The sequence below is a fragment of the Haliotis rubra genome, unplaced genomic scaffold (genome assembly GCF_003918875.1).
Source record: "Haliotis rubra isolate DU_JTF1 unplaced genomic scaffold, ASM391887v1 Scf189, whole genome shotgun sequence".
Classification (NCBI taxonomy): domain Eukaryota; kingdom Metazoa; phylum Mollusca; class Gastropoda; order Lepetellida; family Haliotidae; genus Haliotis; species Haliotis rubra.
This window is the reverse complement of record NW_025765880.1, coordinates 257,951-279,714: the sequence shown is the minus strand read 5'-3', so window position 1 is coordinate 279,714 and position 21,764 is coordinate 257,951. Positions and strand designations below refer to the sequence as shown.

The following is a 21,764-nucleotide window of genomic DNA, read 5'->3' as shown; positions in this document are numbered from 1 at the left end:
ACTACAACTACAACTACAGCCACAACTACAACTACAGCCACAACTACAACCACAGCCACAAGCTACAACTACAACCACAACACACAGCCACAACTACAACTACAACTACAACTACAACTACAGCCACAACTACAGCCACACTACAACTACAACTACAACCACAACTACAACTACAGCCACAACTACAACTACAGCCACAACTACAACCACAACTACAACCACAGCCACAACTACAACTACAACCACAGCTACAACTACAAGCTACACTACAACTACAGCTACAACTACAACCACAACTACAGCCACAACTACAACCACAACCACAACTACTAGCTACACACAACTACACCACAACTACAACCACACCACAACTACAACTACAACTACAACTACAACTACAACTACAACTACAACCACAGCCACAACTACAGCCACAACTACAACCACAGCCACAACTACAACTACAGCCACAACTACAACCACAACTACAACTACAACTACAGCCACAACTACAACTACACAACTACAGCCACAACTACAACCACAACCACAACTACAGTCACACAACTACAACTACAACCACAACTACAACCACAACTACAACTACAATCAACTACAACCACAACCACAACTACAACTACAACCACAACCACAACCACAACTACAGCCACAACTACAACCACAACTACAACCACAACCACAACCACAACTACAACCACAACTACAACCACAACTAACAACTACAACCACAACTACAGCCACAACTACAACCACAAGTCACTACAACCACAACTACAACTACAGCCACAACTACAACTACAACTACAACTACAACCACAACTACAACCACAACCACAACCACAACCACAACTACAACCACAACTACAACCACAACTACAACCCAACTACAACTACACCACAACTACAACCACAACTACAACTACAGCCACAACTACAACTACAGCCACAACTACAACTACAGCCACAACTACAGCCACAACTACAGCCACAACTACAACCACAGTCACAACTACAACTACAACCACAACTACAACTACAACTACAACTACAACCACAACTACAGCCACAACCACATACAACCACAACCACAACTACAGCCACAACTACAACCACAACTACAACCACAACCACAACTACAACCACAACCACAACTACAACCACAGCCACAACCACAACTACAACCACTACACCACAACTACAGCCACACAACTACAACTACAACTACAACTACAACCACAACTACAACCACAACTACAGCCACAACTACAACCACAACCACAACTACAACCACAACCACAACCACAACTACAGCCACAACTACAACCACAACTACAACCACAACCACAGCCACACAACTACAACCACAACTACAGCCACAACTACAACCACAACTACAACCACAACTACAACTACAACCACAACCACAACCACAACTACAACCACAACTACAAACTACAACCACAACTACAGCCACAACTACAGCCACAACTACAACTACAGCCACAACTACAACCACAACTACAGCCACAGCCACAACTACAACCACAGCCACAACCACAACTACAACCACAACCACAACAACCACAACTACAACTACAACCACAACTACAACTACAACCACAACCACAACTACAGCCACAACCACAACTACAACTACAACTACAACCACAACTACAGCCACAACTACAGCCACAACTACAACTACAGCCACAACTACAACTACAACTACAGCCACAACTACAGCCACAACTACAGCCACAACTACAGCCACAACTACAGCCACAACTACAACTACAACCACAACCACAACTACAGCCACAACTACAACTACAACTACAGCCACAACTACAACAGCCAACTACAACTACAACTACAACCACAACTACAGCTACAACCACAACTACAACCACAACTACAGCCACAACTACAACTACAACCACAACTACAACCACAACCACAACTACAACCACAACTACAACCACAACCACAACCACAACTACAACTACAACCACAACTACTACAACCACAACTACAACAACACAACCACAACTACAACCACAACTACAACTACAACCACAAACTACAACTACAGCCACAACTACAACTACAAACAGCCACAACCACAACTACAGCCACAACTACAGCCACAACCACAACTACAGCCACAACTACAACCACAACTACAACTACAACAGCCACAACTACAACTACAGCCACAGCCACAACTACAGCCACAACCACAACTACAACCACAACTACAAACCACAACCACAACTACAACCACAACTACAACCACAACTACAACCACAACTACAACCACAACCACAACTACAGCCACAACCACAACTACAACCACAACCACAACCACAACCACAACCACAACTACAACCACAACTACAACCACAACTACAGCCACAACTACAACCACAACTACAGCCATGGTGAGGTGATCCTGGCATTCAACTACAGGCCAACTGGGAACTGAAGTCTGGTGAGGTGTCATATCTCCAGGTAATGAACATCCAGCCAATCAAGGTCAGACTCCAGACCCCCTTACACTCAGACATGGACAACTGGGTGAACCGTCACTGCAGGTTTCCAGTGGACATGGTAACACTGTGAAGATCAATATTTCTGTTCCAGTAGCACCATACTGACTTTACACATCCTGCAGTTACCGTCCATGTTTAGTGGTTCCTGTCACAACAGCAATAAGCCTGCAGTTATAGGATGAGTGAGGGAGTTGGACGCTACTTTGAACTGTTTTGTTCGTTGTTTAATGCCACACTAAGCAATATTCCAGCCATATCTGTCAATAATCAAGTCCACATAATTAAGTGATTGACATCAGAAGCATCAATCTGCACAATTTGAGTATGTTGACCACGTCACTGGACCTGACCAAGGAAATCCGTTAGTCGCCTCTAATGACAAGCACGGCCGTGATCTGTAAATAATTGAGTCTGGACCAGACAATCCAGTGATCAACAGCATGAGCATTGATCTACACAATTTGCACAATTTTAGTATGTTGATACACTGGACCTGACCAAGGCATAGTGTCTAAACAAGCACGGCCGATCTGTAAATAATTGAGCTTGACCACCAGTGATCAACCGAGCAGTCACCTGTTAGTCACCTCTTACGACAAGCATGGGTTACTGAAGACCAATTTTATCCCGGATCTTCACGGGTTTCATCAAAATGCTAAACAGTGTGTATCACTTTCAGCTTTCCCTCCACCTTTAGTTGACATGCCGTAATACAACTGGAATACTGTTTAAACTCACTCACTAATGAGGGATGAGAACCTAAAGTGATAGTCTATTGCAATAGTACTTTTCTCCTTGAATTGTCTCATTTGAAGTCATTTCCCAAATGAATGTATAGTTTATATGAATAAAAACAAGTTCAAGTTGTTTCAATCTCTTTTGATAACTGACTAGAAACGTTAAACCCAGATCAAGTAAACAGTTATTCACAATTTCAAACTCTGATGTTTGTTTAAAGATCACATATACTCTAGGGGGTACAAATACATAAATCACTAATTAGCATCGTTATAAATGAAACCCCGTCATTAAAACTATTCATTTCGATCTTTAATTAACTTAAATCGACCTTTTTGACAACAGTGCACATTTCTCACCTGCGAACGAAATTTCAACCAATCAGAGCGGCGCATCTCTGTGACGTCATATGAGGAATAGATATGAGGGCCGATGCAGAATTCATGTACATTTCAGGGGGTAAATTATCTTGTTCACAGGTTTGTATAAACCTGAAATCGTGACAACTGTTGTGAAAAATGAAAGCTATATGTTCTCACAATCTACTGTCATTTAATTTTGTCTCTTGCTTTGCCTAGTTTCCGAGTTACAACTTGTTTTCATAGACGATTCTGTCAAAATCGCTTGGTGTCGCTAGGCCTCATTTGTTCGAGCCAGACGCTAGTGATAGCGAAAACGATGATCAGCCTCGCTCATCACGGTTATGGTTAATTTCTTCAACCTAAACAGTGCGACATTAAGAACGGTGGATGCCCATCAGATGCAGTTATTTGAAAATATCTCCAGTAGTTCTTGTCTGATTGTAATAAAGTATCAAAGCAGTGTGGGCTTTTTCAGGTTTTCTAATGCCTGGATGGTATAATGACTGATCCAAACTGATCCCATTTCTGTGTTTTTTTACCTCGATATTCAATCATGTCATGTAAAAATATGACATCTATTGCGTATGATATCAAAAATTGACATTTGATTTATTTGAATCCGTAAACTAAACAACCCTACTTTGCCATTGCTAGAAGAATCTGAAAATTTACTTAGCTAAATAGGTACATACAGTTTTAGTACACAGCAAATACTTATATGTATTTCTGATGCAACAATGAAGTTCTATTTGTATTCTCAAAACAGTGTCGGCCCATAAGTCTTCACATGCAATTAAAACTGCATGCAATACAGCAATTAATACGCACTAACGACCGCACTACCGTTATAACTCAAAATCTAGCATCCCAGTAATAGTCTTCATCACTGTACATTTGGGGCCCCAACCAAGCGGTCCGTATTTATACATGTGCCCAAATTTTCAACCAGAGCATTTATGTTAATATAATTTCGTTATCGCATTATTTGGAAATTTAGTTTGATTTGTTGTCTGGTATTGCCAAAATATCAAATGTGAATCAAACTTAGACAAGTGAAAGCAGTTTTAGGTTGTTACACCTATATATATATAAGTTCTAAATACATCAGGTAACATAAATTACGTCAATGAATGCTTAATCGATTAAGTTGTCTAAGCACTCATTTTCAATTCCACTCTACATGATCCATCCATGTGACTTATCGGTGAACAGTCTGTTGCTCAAACATTTATTGTTATTATATAATAATATTACTTATATGTAATAATAAGTAGGATTATAAGACCAAACATAAAGGCACGACATTGACTAGTATCTACATACTGGTGAGTGGACGTTTGTTAATGTAGCAAGAAATTTATCGCCAGTATTGTCACTTCGACCCCCAGTGAAGAAAGCAGTTTAATCGTTGAATGAATTTGGTGTTACAACTAACTGAAATCAAGACTAACCACAAATCTGTTCATATATGAATCAGTTAAAAGAGTACTAAAAAATCTTTCATATAGTTAAAGAGTACAAAAACAAAGTTTATTTGTTCTTTAAGAGGTAACAGGGGGGATAACTCTAAATCAAAGTGAACAAATCTTTTACTTTCTGTATTTTGCCCTGTGCATTTATCAACGGAAGTCATTTACAAAACTATTCAAACATATTATTGATGCATCAAAAGTTTTTCATTTCTACCATCGATTAATTGCTATTGGAGACTCAACAATTGACATCCATCGATAGTTCAATGCATTTTTATAGCACTAATCACTACCAAGAAATTTCAAATCAGCCCATCCTGGCATAACTAAGGGATGCAACTTTACATAGTAGACTACAGAGCTTTCACGATTCGGTCACAATGCCCTTATTTCAAAACAATGTCTGGGATGGGGGTGTTACCACACGTAGCTTCCACTTACTGCCACATGTTAGCAATGGAACTCGAGCCACTGGTGTGAAAAGTAAACATGCCATCACATGCCAATAGTCTAAGCTTCCATTAATCTTGATGATTGTTTGGCAAGCAATGAAGGATGTTGAACCTGTATTGATTTCTCACGTATGATCTAAACATGGAAGTTGACGCAGGGTTAGCAGCAAAGCAGTACAACACCAGCACAATACCAGACTGAAACGGCACTCTGTCTTGTGTTTACCTTTTCAAACAAAAACTACAGTTTCTATAGGAAGAAGACATCAAAATAGTTATGTTTCAGGTTTACATGCTCTTAACACATTCAAGTCAGCAGAAAAGCCTGTCTAAAGATTTAATTAGAAATATTGATGTGTTTTCTTAAGTCATGGATTGTCACTAGAATATCAGTGGCATGTGAGTTTAATGTTGCTGTCACTAGGTGACAGATTCAAGTGAGAGGAAAGCCCAAGGTGATGCCGACTTCAGACATTTCTGAGCATAGTGCTGGCAAACTAAGAAGCCTAATCGATTCAAGCCAATGATCATCAGATTCTGGCACACCCAAGGGACATAACTCTGCACAAGGGAATGTCATACTCAGACGATCCATTCTACGTCTGACATCAGAGCACCACGTGGAAAGATGCTTGTGATGTAATATGTATACATTTGATCAAATAATACATGACGTATGTTGATTGGAGTTGAAGTGAAATGGGGTTAATGTCGCACTTAAGAATATTTCGCTCATATGACGACGTGTATGCGTGTGTATGTGTGGCTGCTTGTACTAGCCCAGACTTAAGCTGGTTTTATAGTGCTAGCCCACTAAGATACCATTCTGCAGTTAAGCTTGAAAACCCTACTCAGACACATTATACTGACTCCGAGACGACCAGTCCTTGTTATACCCATTAATGCCGAGCACCAGGCAGGGACCAGCAAGTACCATATTTTAACATCTTTTGGTATGACGCGGTCGGGGATCGAAAAGCCGCGACCTTCCGCTCTCCAGGTGGACGCTCTAACCAATACCTCACAGAGGCAGTCATGTTGAAGATGTATACCATTGTAAAACTTATGTCATTTCTACATCACAACAGACAGAATATATCAAGAAATACCAAAACAGTCATTTTTTTCCTTTGAAATAAAAGTCACACAAGTAAAGGAACATTAGTATTAGGTCAGAAATCACAGCTGAAATAAGTCAACAACTGCCTTATGTATTCTTTTGAAATGTTCATGATGAAATTCATTCCAATGACTGCCATATGAACCTTTATAAATGGTAGCCATGGAAATCAATGACACACACTTCTTGTTGATTACTACATGATTATGAGGTAAGCAATCAATTTGTCGATTATAATTAATCAAAACATCGCTGATAAGCAGCTTCTTTATTGAGGAAAGGTTACTCAGTATTCATTTATTTGAGTCCCGCTATTGTTACACGTTTCCAGCGAGGATGGAGAAAAAGTTCCACCCCAGCAACCGCTTGTCAATTCTCCCTGGCGGAAAAACTGTGGTTGTGGAACGAAGAATACACGATCCGCCTTAGATGTCTGATCATGCAGTTTCTAATCACAACAATGGTGATCACAGAGAAAAGGGACATGAATTATACATAGCCTCAACCACCCAAACCAACCTCAAGCCACGCTATGTCAAATCTGCCTCCATGATCTACGATACCGGTCGATAATTCAGGTTCCAGACACATCCATTCCATACATGGCTCGGGAAAATGCATGTTGGACTGTGTCCAGTTTACTAAATGTTATTATATGGAATGTGTATGAACATGGACTTGTGACATTATGACTGTTTGATATTGTTTTGTAATAGCAAGATGTACTTGCCTTCATTGTTTATCTACACTCCATATTCTTTGTACTATTATTATGGGGTTAACCATTTTCATGTTTAACTTTCAGTTTTGAATTTTTTAAATAAAAAGTATGATGGGAAAAAGGTTCAGTATATTAATTATCTATAACAACAATTTTGAAGTGAATGTGACATCAGAAAAATCTGAGAAGATCACAAAATACAATCAGGTAATATGCTTTAAGGCAAAGAAATTGTGAATGGATATACATTTATGTCATTGAGACCCCAAAACACACAGCTGTTTAAATAATTCAATAATATAAAATGCAGATTGCACATCAGACATAACTGGCATTTCTTTTCTGGTAATTCAAAGTAAAGAGTGACAATGCTTGATTAACTTCAATCAAACATTTAAATTCCCATTCTGAAAAAGCTAAAAGCTTCTAACAAGTTAGGTGATAAAACATTAATAGTTTCTTTGAAATCAAGTGAAGTTTGCCCTGTGTAGCCAGTCATGAACATTACTATTCATAACCTGGAAACATTATCAATGAGTTTCCTGAACTTGAGACAGGCCCAGGTAAACCCCTGATCTCAATCGTGTAAATGTTTCTACAGCTTTGACTAAATTCAGTACACCTGAACAATATCTAACACTGTAGTTATGGGAGCACATGACAAGCAACAGGAGGCCATCGCAGGACTTGTCTCTTGTAAACCATGTCCATCTGAGGTTATCCTCAAAAGCAGCAAATGTTTGTACAACCAGAGGTTGAGTTGTGGAGTTTAGAAGATACTGTACAAACATCACCAATTTCTAAACAACTACAATCAAGTTATGCGACAGCCTGCAGCTACTCAACTATGTCTGAGTTTATGTCACTGCATTGTCCGAGGAATCCGATACTGAAGGAGTATATGGAGGGAACTCAATCACTGGACAGAGACAATAGATTTTGGATGAACTGATAATCAAGTGCAGCCATGGCATTGTCCAGCTGCTGAGGTGGAACAAGGAGGAGTGGAATGCCAGTAAGTCAATCACCTGAAGATGGTGACACAACACAACGATCAATAACAGTCAGGGAACACAGCTGCTAATGAATTGACAGGAAATTCTATAATTCATGGTAATGAACATCACCTTGTACACTTCACTGTAGCTGATTATGAAGAGTCAGGAAACTGCATAATGTATCAGCAGACTGAGAGGGGTGTTCACGGAATTTCTTTCTCTACCTCCCATTTGTTTCACGATACTGCATGTCTGGGGGAATTGTTTGACAGATTGTTTCTGTTTAGCTGATATTTCATTTATAAATATAATTTCTTTTCTGCATGATCAACTATAGTTGGCCAAATAGACTTGTCCACCATTACAAATAGCATATTACACAGTGGCCACTGATTTCCATGACATGCTTCGACATTGTTGACAAAGGAGATGGTCCAGTAACTCATGTATCACCATGAAAGCAGACTTATTTACTTTTTTACCAATAATTGATTCACATGCAACACACAACAGGAAAACACTATTCAATACAGGAAATTTATACAAATAAATCTGCTATCATGCACTTGTGGTGGAAAATGTTAGCTGCGCTGGGTGAAACTTGACAATAAAAGTTCCCTCCACAACAATATGTTATCTGCACTGATGCAGTTTGAATATAAAGAAACCGATCCCGACTACGCTATTAAAAGACTGCAGTGATATAGCTGGAAAGTTGCTGAGAACAGTATAAACAACTGAGATATGACATAACAGGGCAGCAACTGGTGTAGGATTTCAACAAGATACAGCTTCACTTCATGGGTAGCTTCAGTGCAGTACAACAAACACACTCAAGTTTAATGTTAATACACTATACACTAACGCACATTCAGTAAAATGTCACAATAATATAACATGATATCCTAAAAAACAACTCCTTTCATGAGGAAATAACGGTAATGTTTCAAACAAAGAAACTAATACCAGCTTTCCTGGCTGACTGCATGTAACTAATTCCTATATTCATTCCTATAACATCTTCCCACTAAAATGTTTATAGCATTCAATACTGTTGTTGTGTACCTATTGCATATACGATGAGTGAGTAAGTATGGGTTTACGCCACTTTTAGCAGGGGACACCTGAGACGGACTTCACACATTGTACCCATGACAAGCAAACACTTTAACCCCCTGGCTGCCGTGTTTTTTTTCAGGCGCACATTTTCATATGCTTTGAAAAGTAAACGTGTGCGAGAATTGCGCTCGGGTGGTCCTGGATCTACGTACGGCTATAAAATTACACAGAAATGTAGAATATTAAATTTCCAATCCGTTGGTATAAAAATAAGTGCAACTACCTTGGCAGTTTGAGAAATAGACCTTGCTAAATGTTGTCCAAATTGTTGTTATCCGTAAAAAACAGTTAATTTCTCCGCTTTTTATCGCGCACCAATAAAAGCACTGTGCTACGATTTTTTTATTTTGGCATCTTTTCGGAAAGTGTGAGCGAAGAAAATACAGCCTGATATCTGAATGACATAAGGGTATATGAATTGGATTTATGTGCTTATGCATAACATTATGCGCTCAACATTAAAAATTACTCGCAATAAATGTCAAAAATGGATTTTCTTCCACGACGTCAAACGACGACAGAGAGGTCATACGCTTATAATAATAAGGGGGCATAACTCTGTTATTCTTAAAACTAGGTCAATGTAACTCAGATCACATGGAGAGTATTTGTTGTGGATACGGACACTATATTTTCGTTATCTATTTGTTCACGGTGAACCAAACTATTCCAATTCAAAGTTCCCCAATAAGACCGGATACGCTTTGGTAGTTACACAATTTATAAGATAAGATGACAACGTACTACATGTGAAAGCACGTAATAGCGATTTGGATGGCCCTATCCGATATATAAGTTAGTTCTTAGATTCCCATAATCTCCTGTTTGTTTAGATGTATTTTGACTAATTTTGCATCGTTATTACCAGAGTAATAGCCATATCTTCAAATGTAATGAAATTGCTGAAAATAACACAACATTTTAGTTGGACGCCATTGCTTGTTTTAGAATTTTGCAACGCCGGAAAAAGACGACATTGGTATGCTGATTAGTATATATCTCACCTAATTTCCATTAATTGTGTGAAAGGTCTCGGCTTCTTTGTCAGAATTAACACTCTTTAGACAAAACATAAAATGACTGATTTTTCCGTTTAAATAGTGTCTTGAATATATCAACAATTAGACAGTTTGACTGTGTATCTTTTTGTGAGCAACACGAGCACCCGTTTGGCATTAATTTAACGTAAATGAAAGATAACATTTCAAAACACCCGAATATATTGTTTAGGATAAGAATTTTCTTTGTTTATGATTATGTAGCTATTTCTCTTCATAAGTATGCAATGGAAGATGCAAACAGATAGCTTTATAGATGGAACTAGTACATACTATATGTTAGAATATGGATGTAAGATTTGTCCAAATTAAGACATGACATGGTTTATATATATATATATATTTTTTTTCGTATAAATATAGTTAGAGTTTGATATCATGTCATCATAATATTTTTAAATCGAATATGAATTGATTATATTATCGAAAACAATGATAGTGGATCATAAAACGTTTCCGACAAACGCGCACCTGGCCAATCAATTTACACCATTGTTTTCTCTATAAAACGACACAAAAATGTGCAAAGAACAAGACAATTCCTTTAAATATGGGTGCATATACATTTCATAACATATATAAATCATGTTCATTAAATATTATCAGTTTTACTTATAAGGTTGAATTAAATCGCCGTTCATTAACCTGTTCATGTGAAACTGCAATATTAGTTCAAATGCATTGAATATTGTTCATCATAGGAACCAAAGTAGTTGCAGTTATGGCTGACGTTTGATCTTCTAACAGTCTTGTGTAAAGGTTTAGAATATGGTGTACTGCACTAAATGTGTCAATTTCTTATGTAAATATTATTCAAACAATCAAAAACTTTCAAAGAATAAAACACCGTAAACTCTATATGCACGTATGATATGATATTGAACATACTGAAGTCGGTTTCATGAAAAAGTGTCTGAACTATCCGCAAAATATACACCATAATACTGACAGTGTAATCGGAAGGATTGGTCGATTGTGTTTACTCTTGTTCAACCGACCTTCACCTCAAAGAAATTGCCTAATATGTACAACAATGTTGACGTAAGACATCACTACCGATGACCTATTTCTTACAAAATGGCGGCTTTGCTGACAAGGATACACAGGATTTTTCGAGGACCCTTCCATTGATTCAGGGATCGTTTGTACATAAATATGAGATGTAAGTAATCAGAATGATTCTGACTATCTGTGTATTGTTATATGTTTCTATCGTTTTCACTGTAAGTAAGAGAAGAAGCCAAAATTGCTGATTCTCACAGTTGTCGTTCTGCATGATTTTGCATCAGTCATGGCGTCACGCTGCACGGAAACTTTGACAATTTCTTATGAATTATCAAATCATTGCATTGTATCTATTTATAATTTCCTATTTCTTGCTACGATACTCTTTCCATGCATATTCCAAAGGTATTGAGCCATTGCAAGCAATGAACAGACAGATGAATGTTGGAAAATTTCAGAAAATGCTACACAGTGTAAAATAGGTTTTTGTCTTTGTTTACATTTCGAAGCAGCGCAGTCTTTCGAGCACAGCGTTCGTTTTCACACCCAATATGTTTCGTCTTATTTTATCTAGACAGTTGGCATTGGTGACAAAGACCAGTTGCAATTTGATTCTAAAATGTATGGGGAATTCATTTATGCATTTATCGAAGCTGAATATGAAATATACGTGATGTAATAGGCGTCTCAATACTAGCCTTCGCAAAACGTGATTTTGTAAACACTATCCAGTATGGCGGAAAGCGCTCTACGGCGTTCGTGTAAGTGCATTTTCGTAAACATCCCAACCGATTCTAGATTCATCGGCAACGTTTCAGAGTTATCATTAGTGATTTCATGTAAAACTTATATCAGTGATCATGAATATGTTATTTTTTGAAATTCAATACTCCCAGTAATTATCCGATTTTCACATTTAAAAACATACAGCAAATAACGCTTTGAATCGCGATTTAGTGCTGTGTCCAAAGTGGCGACATTTTCGATGAAGCCTATTTTGAAAGGTCATTTTCAGCACTTGAGCTTTGTCTAAAATAATAGTGGATGGTATCAAGAAACAGGAAATTTCCCGCAAAATTCGAAAATGTGAAGTGTATTTGTGTGCGTGGGATATTTTGATTTTTATTGGACTTGAAATTGAGGGTTGAAGGGGAAGGACATATATGTCCCTGTGGCATCCAGGGGGTTAACTACTAGGCTAACCCACCACCCCGCTTATATGATGAGAAATGATAACCTGTCACACATTTTCACTCAAAAGACACCATTACTTTTGCATTTTACCAGGCAGTGGTTATTAAACCAGAAAGAAGAGACATCTTAGTGATGACAACACCTATGACAACTGTTATTGTTCAACCATGATTCACAGCTAAGTACATCAAGGGTTATTCTGTTTGTTTGATTTACACCAATACTCTATTGGTCCAGACCAGACAATCCAGTGATAGATATAAAAAGCACCATTCCACATTGTGGGGGTAGAATGACATGCAACCAACAAAGGTGTCTGATCACTTTAAGTTTGAGCCACCTATTGCAACTATCGTGGGTTGTGGGGACCCATTCTAACCATACCCATCTGGGTATATAACTCCCACGACCTTGTCAAGAAATATCTACCAAGAGATCTGTGAAGTGTGAGATATTCAACAACATGCTGTCCCTTCATTCTGTTTTCTGTCTATAGTTACAACCATATCCATTTCTGCCATCTTAGCGGGGCGGTGGGTAGCCTAGTGGTTAAAGCGTTGGCTCGTCACGCCGAAGATCCGGGTTTGATTCCCCACATGGGCACAATGTGTGAAGCCCATTTCTGGTGTCCCCCGTCGTGATATTGCTGGAATATTGCTAAAAGTGGCGTAAAACTAAACTCAGTCAGTCAGTCAGTCTGCCATCTTAGCATTGGTTCACCATTATATTTACTTTTTGGACTGGCTAACAAACATTTCCATCTGCACAATCAATGACTGACTTTCTAACATTCAAATACAAATTTGAATAATATTTTTTCCCCAATTGACAAAAATTCCACTGACAACATTACCAGTCAATACTGCATCTGCACATGCAATCAATTACTAACACCAATGATCGTTAAACACCATGGATCTGTAACCCTAAACATATAACCATTGAATAACATTTGCTTAACAATCAGTTGCAGATGCGATAACCTATAAAACACTGATGATCACACACTACTCAAGAGAAGTTAGGAAACACTGATGTTTTTCGTATTAATATATAATCTGTCATACCACGACAGATTAACTATGATTATATGAAAAGATCAGGTGTTCTACTCCACTAACTATAGTCATATGAATTAGTTGGGAGTTCTTTAACTTTTTTGAGTGGTATATATGATATGGACCGCACAATGACCTAGTCTTCTATCTTGTATACCGGTATGCTGTATCGGTGAGTGGTGAGTGAGTCTGTGAGTGAGTGAGTGAGTGAGTGAGTGAGTGAAATGAGGAGTTCAGAGTGATGAGAGGACACTTTCAGCTTGATGAGCGGACACTTTAACCACTAGGCTACCCCTCCGCCCCCCGTATCTGTGACCATCTTATAAATATCTGAAAACAGTGCATTCCTCACATGATCCAAATTCGTGCAAGTCTGTCTAAAACCAACCAATCTGCTATCATGTCTAAATCAATAAGCAGCATTGTGGTTAAAACATGATCCATCCATCAAGAACCAATCAGCTTCAAGTCACAACTACAATCTACACAGACAGTGCAGCGTACAGACTCTTTGTCTTAATGTAATGTCATTGTGGCGACGCTGAGAATCACTTAACAGCCCCCACAAACCCATACAATATCATTATCCACCAGAGGCATTGATTTCCTCCTTGTGCAGACATAATCACTGTTGTGATGTGCAACTGCTCTTTACGATCAGCTGCAACATGTATTCTTGTTGGGATGTAAGTCAAGCCCCGAACCAACCCTGCAAATATTGACCCAGACATTAAAACGTCCACATCAAAGACAACACTCTCGTAAATCACTGATGTAAATGTGAATCGAGATCCATGCTTCCTAACCCTCAACAGCTTATTCAGGTTTTGTCACTTGAGTCATCCGGCACATAACTGATTGCAATTTCAAAGGCCTTGTTTCAGCTATCTTGTAAGACATCATGTGGAGAATCACACTTGGATTTTATAGTGTTATTTTTAGCTGCGGAAATTGGAACAATTTCAGGATTTCGGGATAGTTCATTGTTTAAGTTTCCACATAGTTCCAGCAAGGCTTAACTAGTTGACCAATGACAGGTAGCATATTGCGCAACAGTCAGAAATATCCTCAGTGTACTATCCCCTTCCTGTACAGCTCACAGTACTACCTCTCTCTCTTCTTGTACTGCTCAGGTTAGAATTGATCTTCAGCAACCCATGCTTGTTGTAAGAGGCAACTAATGGGATAGAGTGGTCAGGCTTGCTGACTTGGTTGACAAATGTCATCGGTTCCCAATCATGTAGATCGATGCTCATGCCGTTGATCACTGAATTGACAGGTCCAGACTCAATTATTTACAGGCCATCGCCATATAGCTGGAAAATTGAAAATTGCTGGGTGCAGTGTTCAACAATAACCTAACCAAACTAAACCAATCTTGCACAGCTCACAATACTACCCCTACTGTACAGCTCTTGATCTTCAGAAACCCATGCTTGTCGTAAGTGACGACTAACGGGATCGAGTGGTCAGGCTAGCTGACTTGGTTGACACATGTCATCGGTTCCCAATTGCGCAGGTTGATGCTCATGCTGTTGATAACTGGAATGTCTTGTCCAGACTCGCCATATAGCTGGAATATTGCTGAGTGCGGCGTAAAACTAAATTCACTCACTCACTGTACACCCTGTAGAGCTAACGGTGCTACCACCACCCGACTCCAATACCATTTATGAATTATTGTGACCAAATCAATGCTTGTGGGCTTTTCTGAACTGATACATGTCTAGGACCTGCATTGCTTTGGGCCTTCAACCCACAAATAATTCAACTGAAATCATGAAGCGAACTCCAGTGAACTCCAGTGCCAGACATCTTGAGGCAAGGCTGACCGTTCAGTAGGTGTTCCTTACCACCTACTGACCCTGAACTTGTTACCTGAGGATAGACAATACTTGAGAAGCAGGATGCTACTCAACAAGTAATCTATTCGTTTGTGTTTCCGTTTATTTTGTTCTCTGACTGAAGCTTACTGTACAAGGTCACTTTCAGACAGTATGTAAACTCCAGATAAGATTTAGCTCATGTGGGTACTGTACCCACTGTATTTGTTTGGAGTGGGTATTATGAATGTTGAGTGGGTATTTCATTTTCCGTTACCCACTGCTTTCAAATATGTGCGTATTTCAGTCATTTTACTCACCTAAGTATATGTCAGTGAGTAAGTTTACTAAGCAGGTATGTTCTGCCTTATGTCATACCTAATCAAAACCAACTTTAATATAATGGAAATGATTTCATAAAAAATCACTCATCCTATACTGACAGTACAACACTTGTCCTATACTAACAGTACAACTTGATAGCAATCGATGTCTTTTTCATTACGCAAGCGATTTTTATAAATATATTCCGTACGCATTTGTTTTAAACTCTTTGCGTATCTAACATTCTAAATGCGTAATTGGTACGCAACAATTATTTTTTCAATGCGTAATTGGAAATTTTCTATTCGTATTTTACCCGGATACACAGCTTATCTGGGCCTCTGTAAACTAAATCCTGAAACATATCAGTCTATCAGGTTCTAAATGAGCCTACATTCCCTGTGTCCTTCACCTGAAGCCCCCAACCAGCCACAGACATATGAGCTGTATCACACGGTTGCCATGATATTTATTACATTGTAAGCAAGCCGACAGACACATCAGAAACCTAATAACACATAGCACTTATGAAATAAAACACTTTGAGAAACTGATCACGTCTACTAAGTGGTTTTCTACACTGATAAATGCAGCTATTATGCTCAAATGAATAGTACATGAATGTTATTTCACCAGCAGTCATCACATACCATATTTCCTATGAAAAAAACCCCAGTACATATTCTTTGAACAAGATTCTCAACCCAATAGCTAATTGTGGCCTAGAGCTAATTGCAGATCCAGTACTTAATGTCAAATAATGCAATGCATAATCTACTGTATCAAAAACATTTTTTTTCTAGATAGATGAAATTTAAATATAACATACTTGAACATATGTACAATATAGCATAATATTAATGTGTTTACTGACTGCGTTGTAGCCAGTGCTGGTTGGGGGACAGTGCTTATCTAACAGCTGCTGCTTATTGGAAGAAATAGTGTATCTGTAACATCACTGTAGGTAATCAGTTGGGGGGCTATCGACCAATGGGGGACCTTTCGCTACAACAAAACAAACAGTGGAGCCATGATGTGTAAGTCCTAATTTTGACATTTTTTTGTCAGAAGAGAACAGCTCAACCCAGATGGAATTAGTGTCCAGTGTAGTGTGTCATTGCCATGTCTGCTGCAGTGTTCGTCATTATGACCAATAAAGTACGGCTGGGTTTTTGGTTTGAGACACTAATTGATCTCAATCGTGTACTTTTGACAAAAACGTCTGTGCTCAACAATGTACACCAGAAAACAGCCAGTAGCATATGGCAAGTTAGGAAGAAAGCTCTAGGTATACACGAGATCACACTTATCAGCCTGGTGGATTAGATCAAAGTATTGCTGATACTAGAGTTAGACAGACATGCAGCAAAGTTTACGAGTGGATGTGTCGATCTGTGGATGTACCGTGTACCTGACACCTGAACCTGTCTGTATTATTAGTTCTTTCAGAACAGAGAAAAAGTACCCTCTATAAAGTGTAATATGTTTATATTCAAATATAGCTGAGTCCCAGTCTAATTCTCACTTCCATTTTAGATTCTGAAGACAGCAAATGGCCAAAAAAAAGCCCTGCATGTTCTCATGGGTCGTGGCGGACAAAATCTTTCAAGGAATGTCTTTGTCTTCTTCATAAATAACAAACCTACTTTTTAAAACATATTCAGGTAAATGATCATCACTATGGGGATTCCCAAATGTATCAATACGCGGAACTACTTCTTGTCATCAATATAATCATTAAATGCTGGAACTGCTTTCACGTCCTGAAATGGTATTTGCTGGTCTGAAGTATTAATGTCACCATATTGACAAGAGGATCCAAACTACCTAATGTCATGACATACTACTTTCATGACAACTGAACTGAGACTGATGTGAGACAGCAAATGGTGGTGTATGGCTTTGTCAGAAACATTCAGAAATAACACTGTGTCGGCTATGTAACAGTTAAACCACAGGGAGAAAGCTTACTGTAGCAAGTCCTAAACGTTCAGTAACTTAGCTAAAGAAGAGGTTTTCCATTTCCAGGGGTGTGGGGGTTACGGGTGGTAGGGTGGTTGGGTGGCAGGGAGGCAGGGAGGTAGGGAGGTAGGGAGGTAGGGTGGTAGGGATGGCAGGGAGGCAGGGTGGCAGGGTGGTAGGATGGCAGGGTGGCAGGGTGGTTGGGGTGGTTGGATGGCAGGGTGGTAGTGGGGAAGGGTGGCAGGGTGATTGGGTGGTTGGATGGCAGGGTGGTAGTGGGGGGTGGCAGGGTGGTGGATGGCAGGGTGGAGTGGGCCAGGGTGGTTGGATGGTAGGATGGCAGGGTGGTAGTGGGGAAGGGTGGCAGGGTGGGGTGGGGTGGTTGGGTGGCAGGGTGGGGTGGTGGGTGGCAGGGTGGTAGTGGGGAAGGGTGGCAGGGTGATTGGGTGGTTGGATGGCAGGGTGGTAAGGTGGCAGGCGGGTAGTGGGGAAAGGTGGCAGGGTGGTAGGGTGGTTGGGTGGTTGGATGGCAGGTGGTTGGTTGGATGGCAGGGTGGTAGTGGGGTTGGATGGTAGGATGGCAGGGTGGTTGGATGGCAGGGTGGTAGTGGGGTAGGGTGGTTGGGTGGTTGGTTGGGCAGGTGGTAGGGTGTAGGGCAGGCAGGTTGGGTGGTTGGGTGGTAGGGTGTAGGGTGGCAGGGTGGTTGGGTGGTTGGATGGCAGGGTGGTAGGGTGGTTGGATGGCAGGGTGGTAGTGGGGTAGGGTGTCAGGGTGTCAAGGTGGTTGGGTGGCAGGGGTGGTGGCAGGGTTGTAGGGCTGTAGGGGGCGCGGTGGGCGAGCTGTCTAAGGCGCCAGGCGATTGAGGTTGAGGTGTCGGGATCGAGCCCACCTGTGACCGGGTGTAAAAACCTTGGAGTCAACTTTGTGTGCAGACTCTTTCAGTGTTGTCACAACCCCTAGTGTACAGTACACAACCCTGTGCACTTAAAAGAACCCACGAATCCGTTGGTATATGACCAGATGGTGGCCACATGAATACGTGCAAACACCCAGTTGCGGGTACAGCAACGTGCAGTGAACTTGGACAAAGTACTGTGACTATGTGTCCTAGTCCACCCAGCTGTGAATGGGTACCTCGTTAGGATGAGAAAGCCACAATAACTCGGTGCGTCTAGTGGCTGCAAGAGTTGCATACTCCCCTGGGAGTTGAGATTGATAACACGATGTGCCATTGAGATTGGCATCCAATGATCGAGGGAAAATATACTAGCACCTTGAGCAAGCACTAGTTGCCTGGATATATGCGCTATATAAATGTCATATAATAATAGGGTGGTAGGGTGGTTGAGTGGTTGGATGGCAGGGTGGTAGGGGGGTAGGGTAGTTGGGTGGTTGGATGGCAGGGTGGTAGTGGGGTGGTTGGGTGGCGGTGGTAGGGTGGCAGGGTGGCAAGGTGGCAGGGTGGTAGGGTGGTAGGGTGGTAGGGTGGTTTGATGGCAAGGTGGTTGGATGTCAGGGTGGCAGGGTGTTGAGTCAGGAGACGGTGCCATGCATGATTGTTTTTGTTTAGTGAAGAGAAGTTATATTCCAAGCATTTTCAGGTACAGTTTGTTGCTCGGAATAATCTACACAACCGTGCACATATCGAAATGTTGGCCCCTCAAGTAAGACTGAATCAAGCTATCAGACGACTCAATCATCCCGGATACGGCAGTAAGACTGTTCCTTGAGGTCACTGTGTGACTATCCTACCTTTCTCACCTCTAGCAATAGGCATAAGGTCTGAGGACTGAATGTTGCTATACTAATTAATAATAACACTAATAATAATAATTCATTGATTTAGTTCTTTGGTATTTGCAAAATCGAACTGGCATCTAATTTTATTCAGTTTATTCCATGCATCATTAAACATGCATGTAGTGTATATATGCTTTTAATGAATAGTTTGAATCAAGTAAAGTTTCACATTCAATTTCCATTAAACCATGTAGCGGAACATCCTGAATGTAACCACATGTTGTGGATGTAATGAATGTTGGCAACAGCTGCAAGCAGTTACGGTTACTTTAATTGTTTGTATAATTGGGTGTGTTCAGTGACATAAAATAAATATGCCACTAGTAAAAACAATAAACCATAAATATTCAAAAGTAATTGATGTTCACTTGCATGAAGGTTCAGCACACAGCTGCCTTAGAGATTCAGGTGACGTTACACTTTGATACTCTAACATGCACTCTCGAGAGTCACGACATTAACTTTGGTTCATGGAACATGTACAAGCTTTCTAGATGGAGCTGTGCACGTGTAAACTGTGATCAACACTTCAACTTCTTTGAGGTGAGGTGAGGTGAAATTGGGTTTAACGTCGTGCTTGAGAATATTTCGCTCATATGACGACGTGCGTGCGTGTGTATGTGTATGTGCGGCTGCTTGTACTAGCCCAGACTTAAGCTGGTTTTATAGTGCTAGCCCACTGAGATCCCATGCCGCAGTGAAGCATGAATACCCCACTCAGACACATTATACTGACTCCCGAGCCGACCAGTCCTTGTTGTACCCATTAATGCCGAGCGCCAGGCAGGGACCAACAAGTACCATATTTTAACGTCTTTTGGTATGACGCGGTCGGGGATCGAACCTGCGACCTTTCGCTCTCCGGGCGGACGCTCTAACCACTACACCACGGAGGCGGTCCACTTCTTTGAGAGGTATTTAGAATTTGGAGTAGTAATGGAGGAGAACAAGGCATGGAAGAACAACTTCTTCATTACAGTGAGAGCCACATTTCCCTTTCAGTGAGAGCCACATTACAGTGAGAGACAGTGAGAGCCACATTACAGTGAGAGCCACATTTCAGTGTAGGTGCCAACAGTTTTTATAAAGCAAGTGTTAAACCCAAACGTTGCTCTCACTGAAATAAAGAAGTTATTAATCCATATATTGTTATTCTTCCTTACTTCAAGCATCACTTTATGATTGTTGTTTCAATGACACAAGAGCCAAGAGTCACACAATCAACCAGGTCACCCATTCTGACCATCCCGTCAGCATTGTGACCCCTCCAACCACTTCACGTCACGTCACGACGCGGGTTCCATCCCCCCACATGGGTACAAGAGTGAAGCCCATTTCTGGTGTCTCCCGCCGAGATATTGCTGGAATTTTGCTAAAAGCAGCGTAAAACTAAACTCACTCACCCAGTCACTCTAACCCCAACATGATACCAAAAGCATTATGGTACCAGAATTTGATAGGAACTGCAATTGTTCCCAGGACACTGGGAACCATATTCCCTAGACACACAACTGTGGCCTGGACACTCACTTGATGCTCTCCCAGTGGTAGTTCCTCATCTCCAGCTTCTTGCAGACATACATCCCCAGCCAGATCCCGATGCCATTACACAGCAGCACGTCCAGCACCCAGGCATCCCACCAGCACTCCGCGAAGTTGGGCAAAAGGTGGGCAAACGCCATCTGTTGGAGAAGGTGGGACTCTTAACTGACTAGCATATCGCAGAATATCGTAACACTTTGTAATCTAATAGCATTGTTAACTATATGAAACAAAGTGGAAACAGAAGACACAAATAGTAACAATTGCACCGATATATTTAAAGCCTTGAGAAAACTGTTTGGAAATCGATTTCACATAGACATTTGTCATGGTTGAAACTAACTAAAAACTAAGAAATTATACCATTTTGAAATAAACAACATTAGTTTATTAACATCACAAGTAATGAAAATAGGGCATTTCAGACGAATATACATGATTT

The 21,764-nt window shown here is 40.3% G+C and overlaps 1 protein-coding gene across 2 annotated transcripts in view; it reads right to left on the bottom strand.

The window, feature by feature from the left end:
* The window catches only part of LOC124274211 (phosphatidylserine synthase 1-like), a 97,488-nt gene that overhangs the window by 15,104 nt on the left and 60,620 nt on the right, over nucleotides 1-21,764 (bottom strand). For both annotated transcript variants that reach the window (XM_046709536.1, XM_046709535.1), the window contains exon 6: nucleotides 21,311-21,462. In XM_046709536.1, the coding sequence (XP_046565492.1) occupies nucleotides 21,311-21,462 (152 nt within the window). The remainder of the gene's footprint in view (nucleotides 1-21,310; nucleotides 21,463-21,764) is intronic.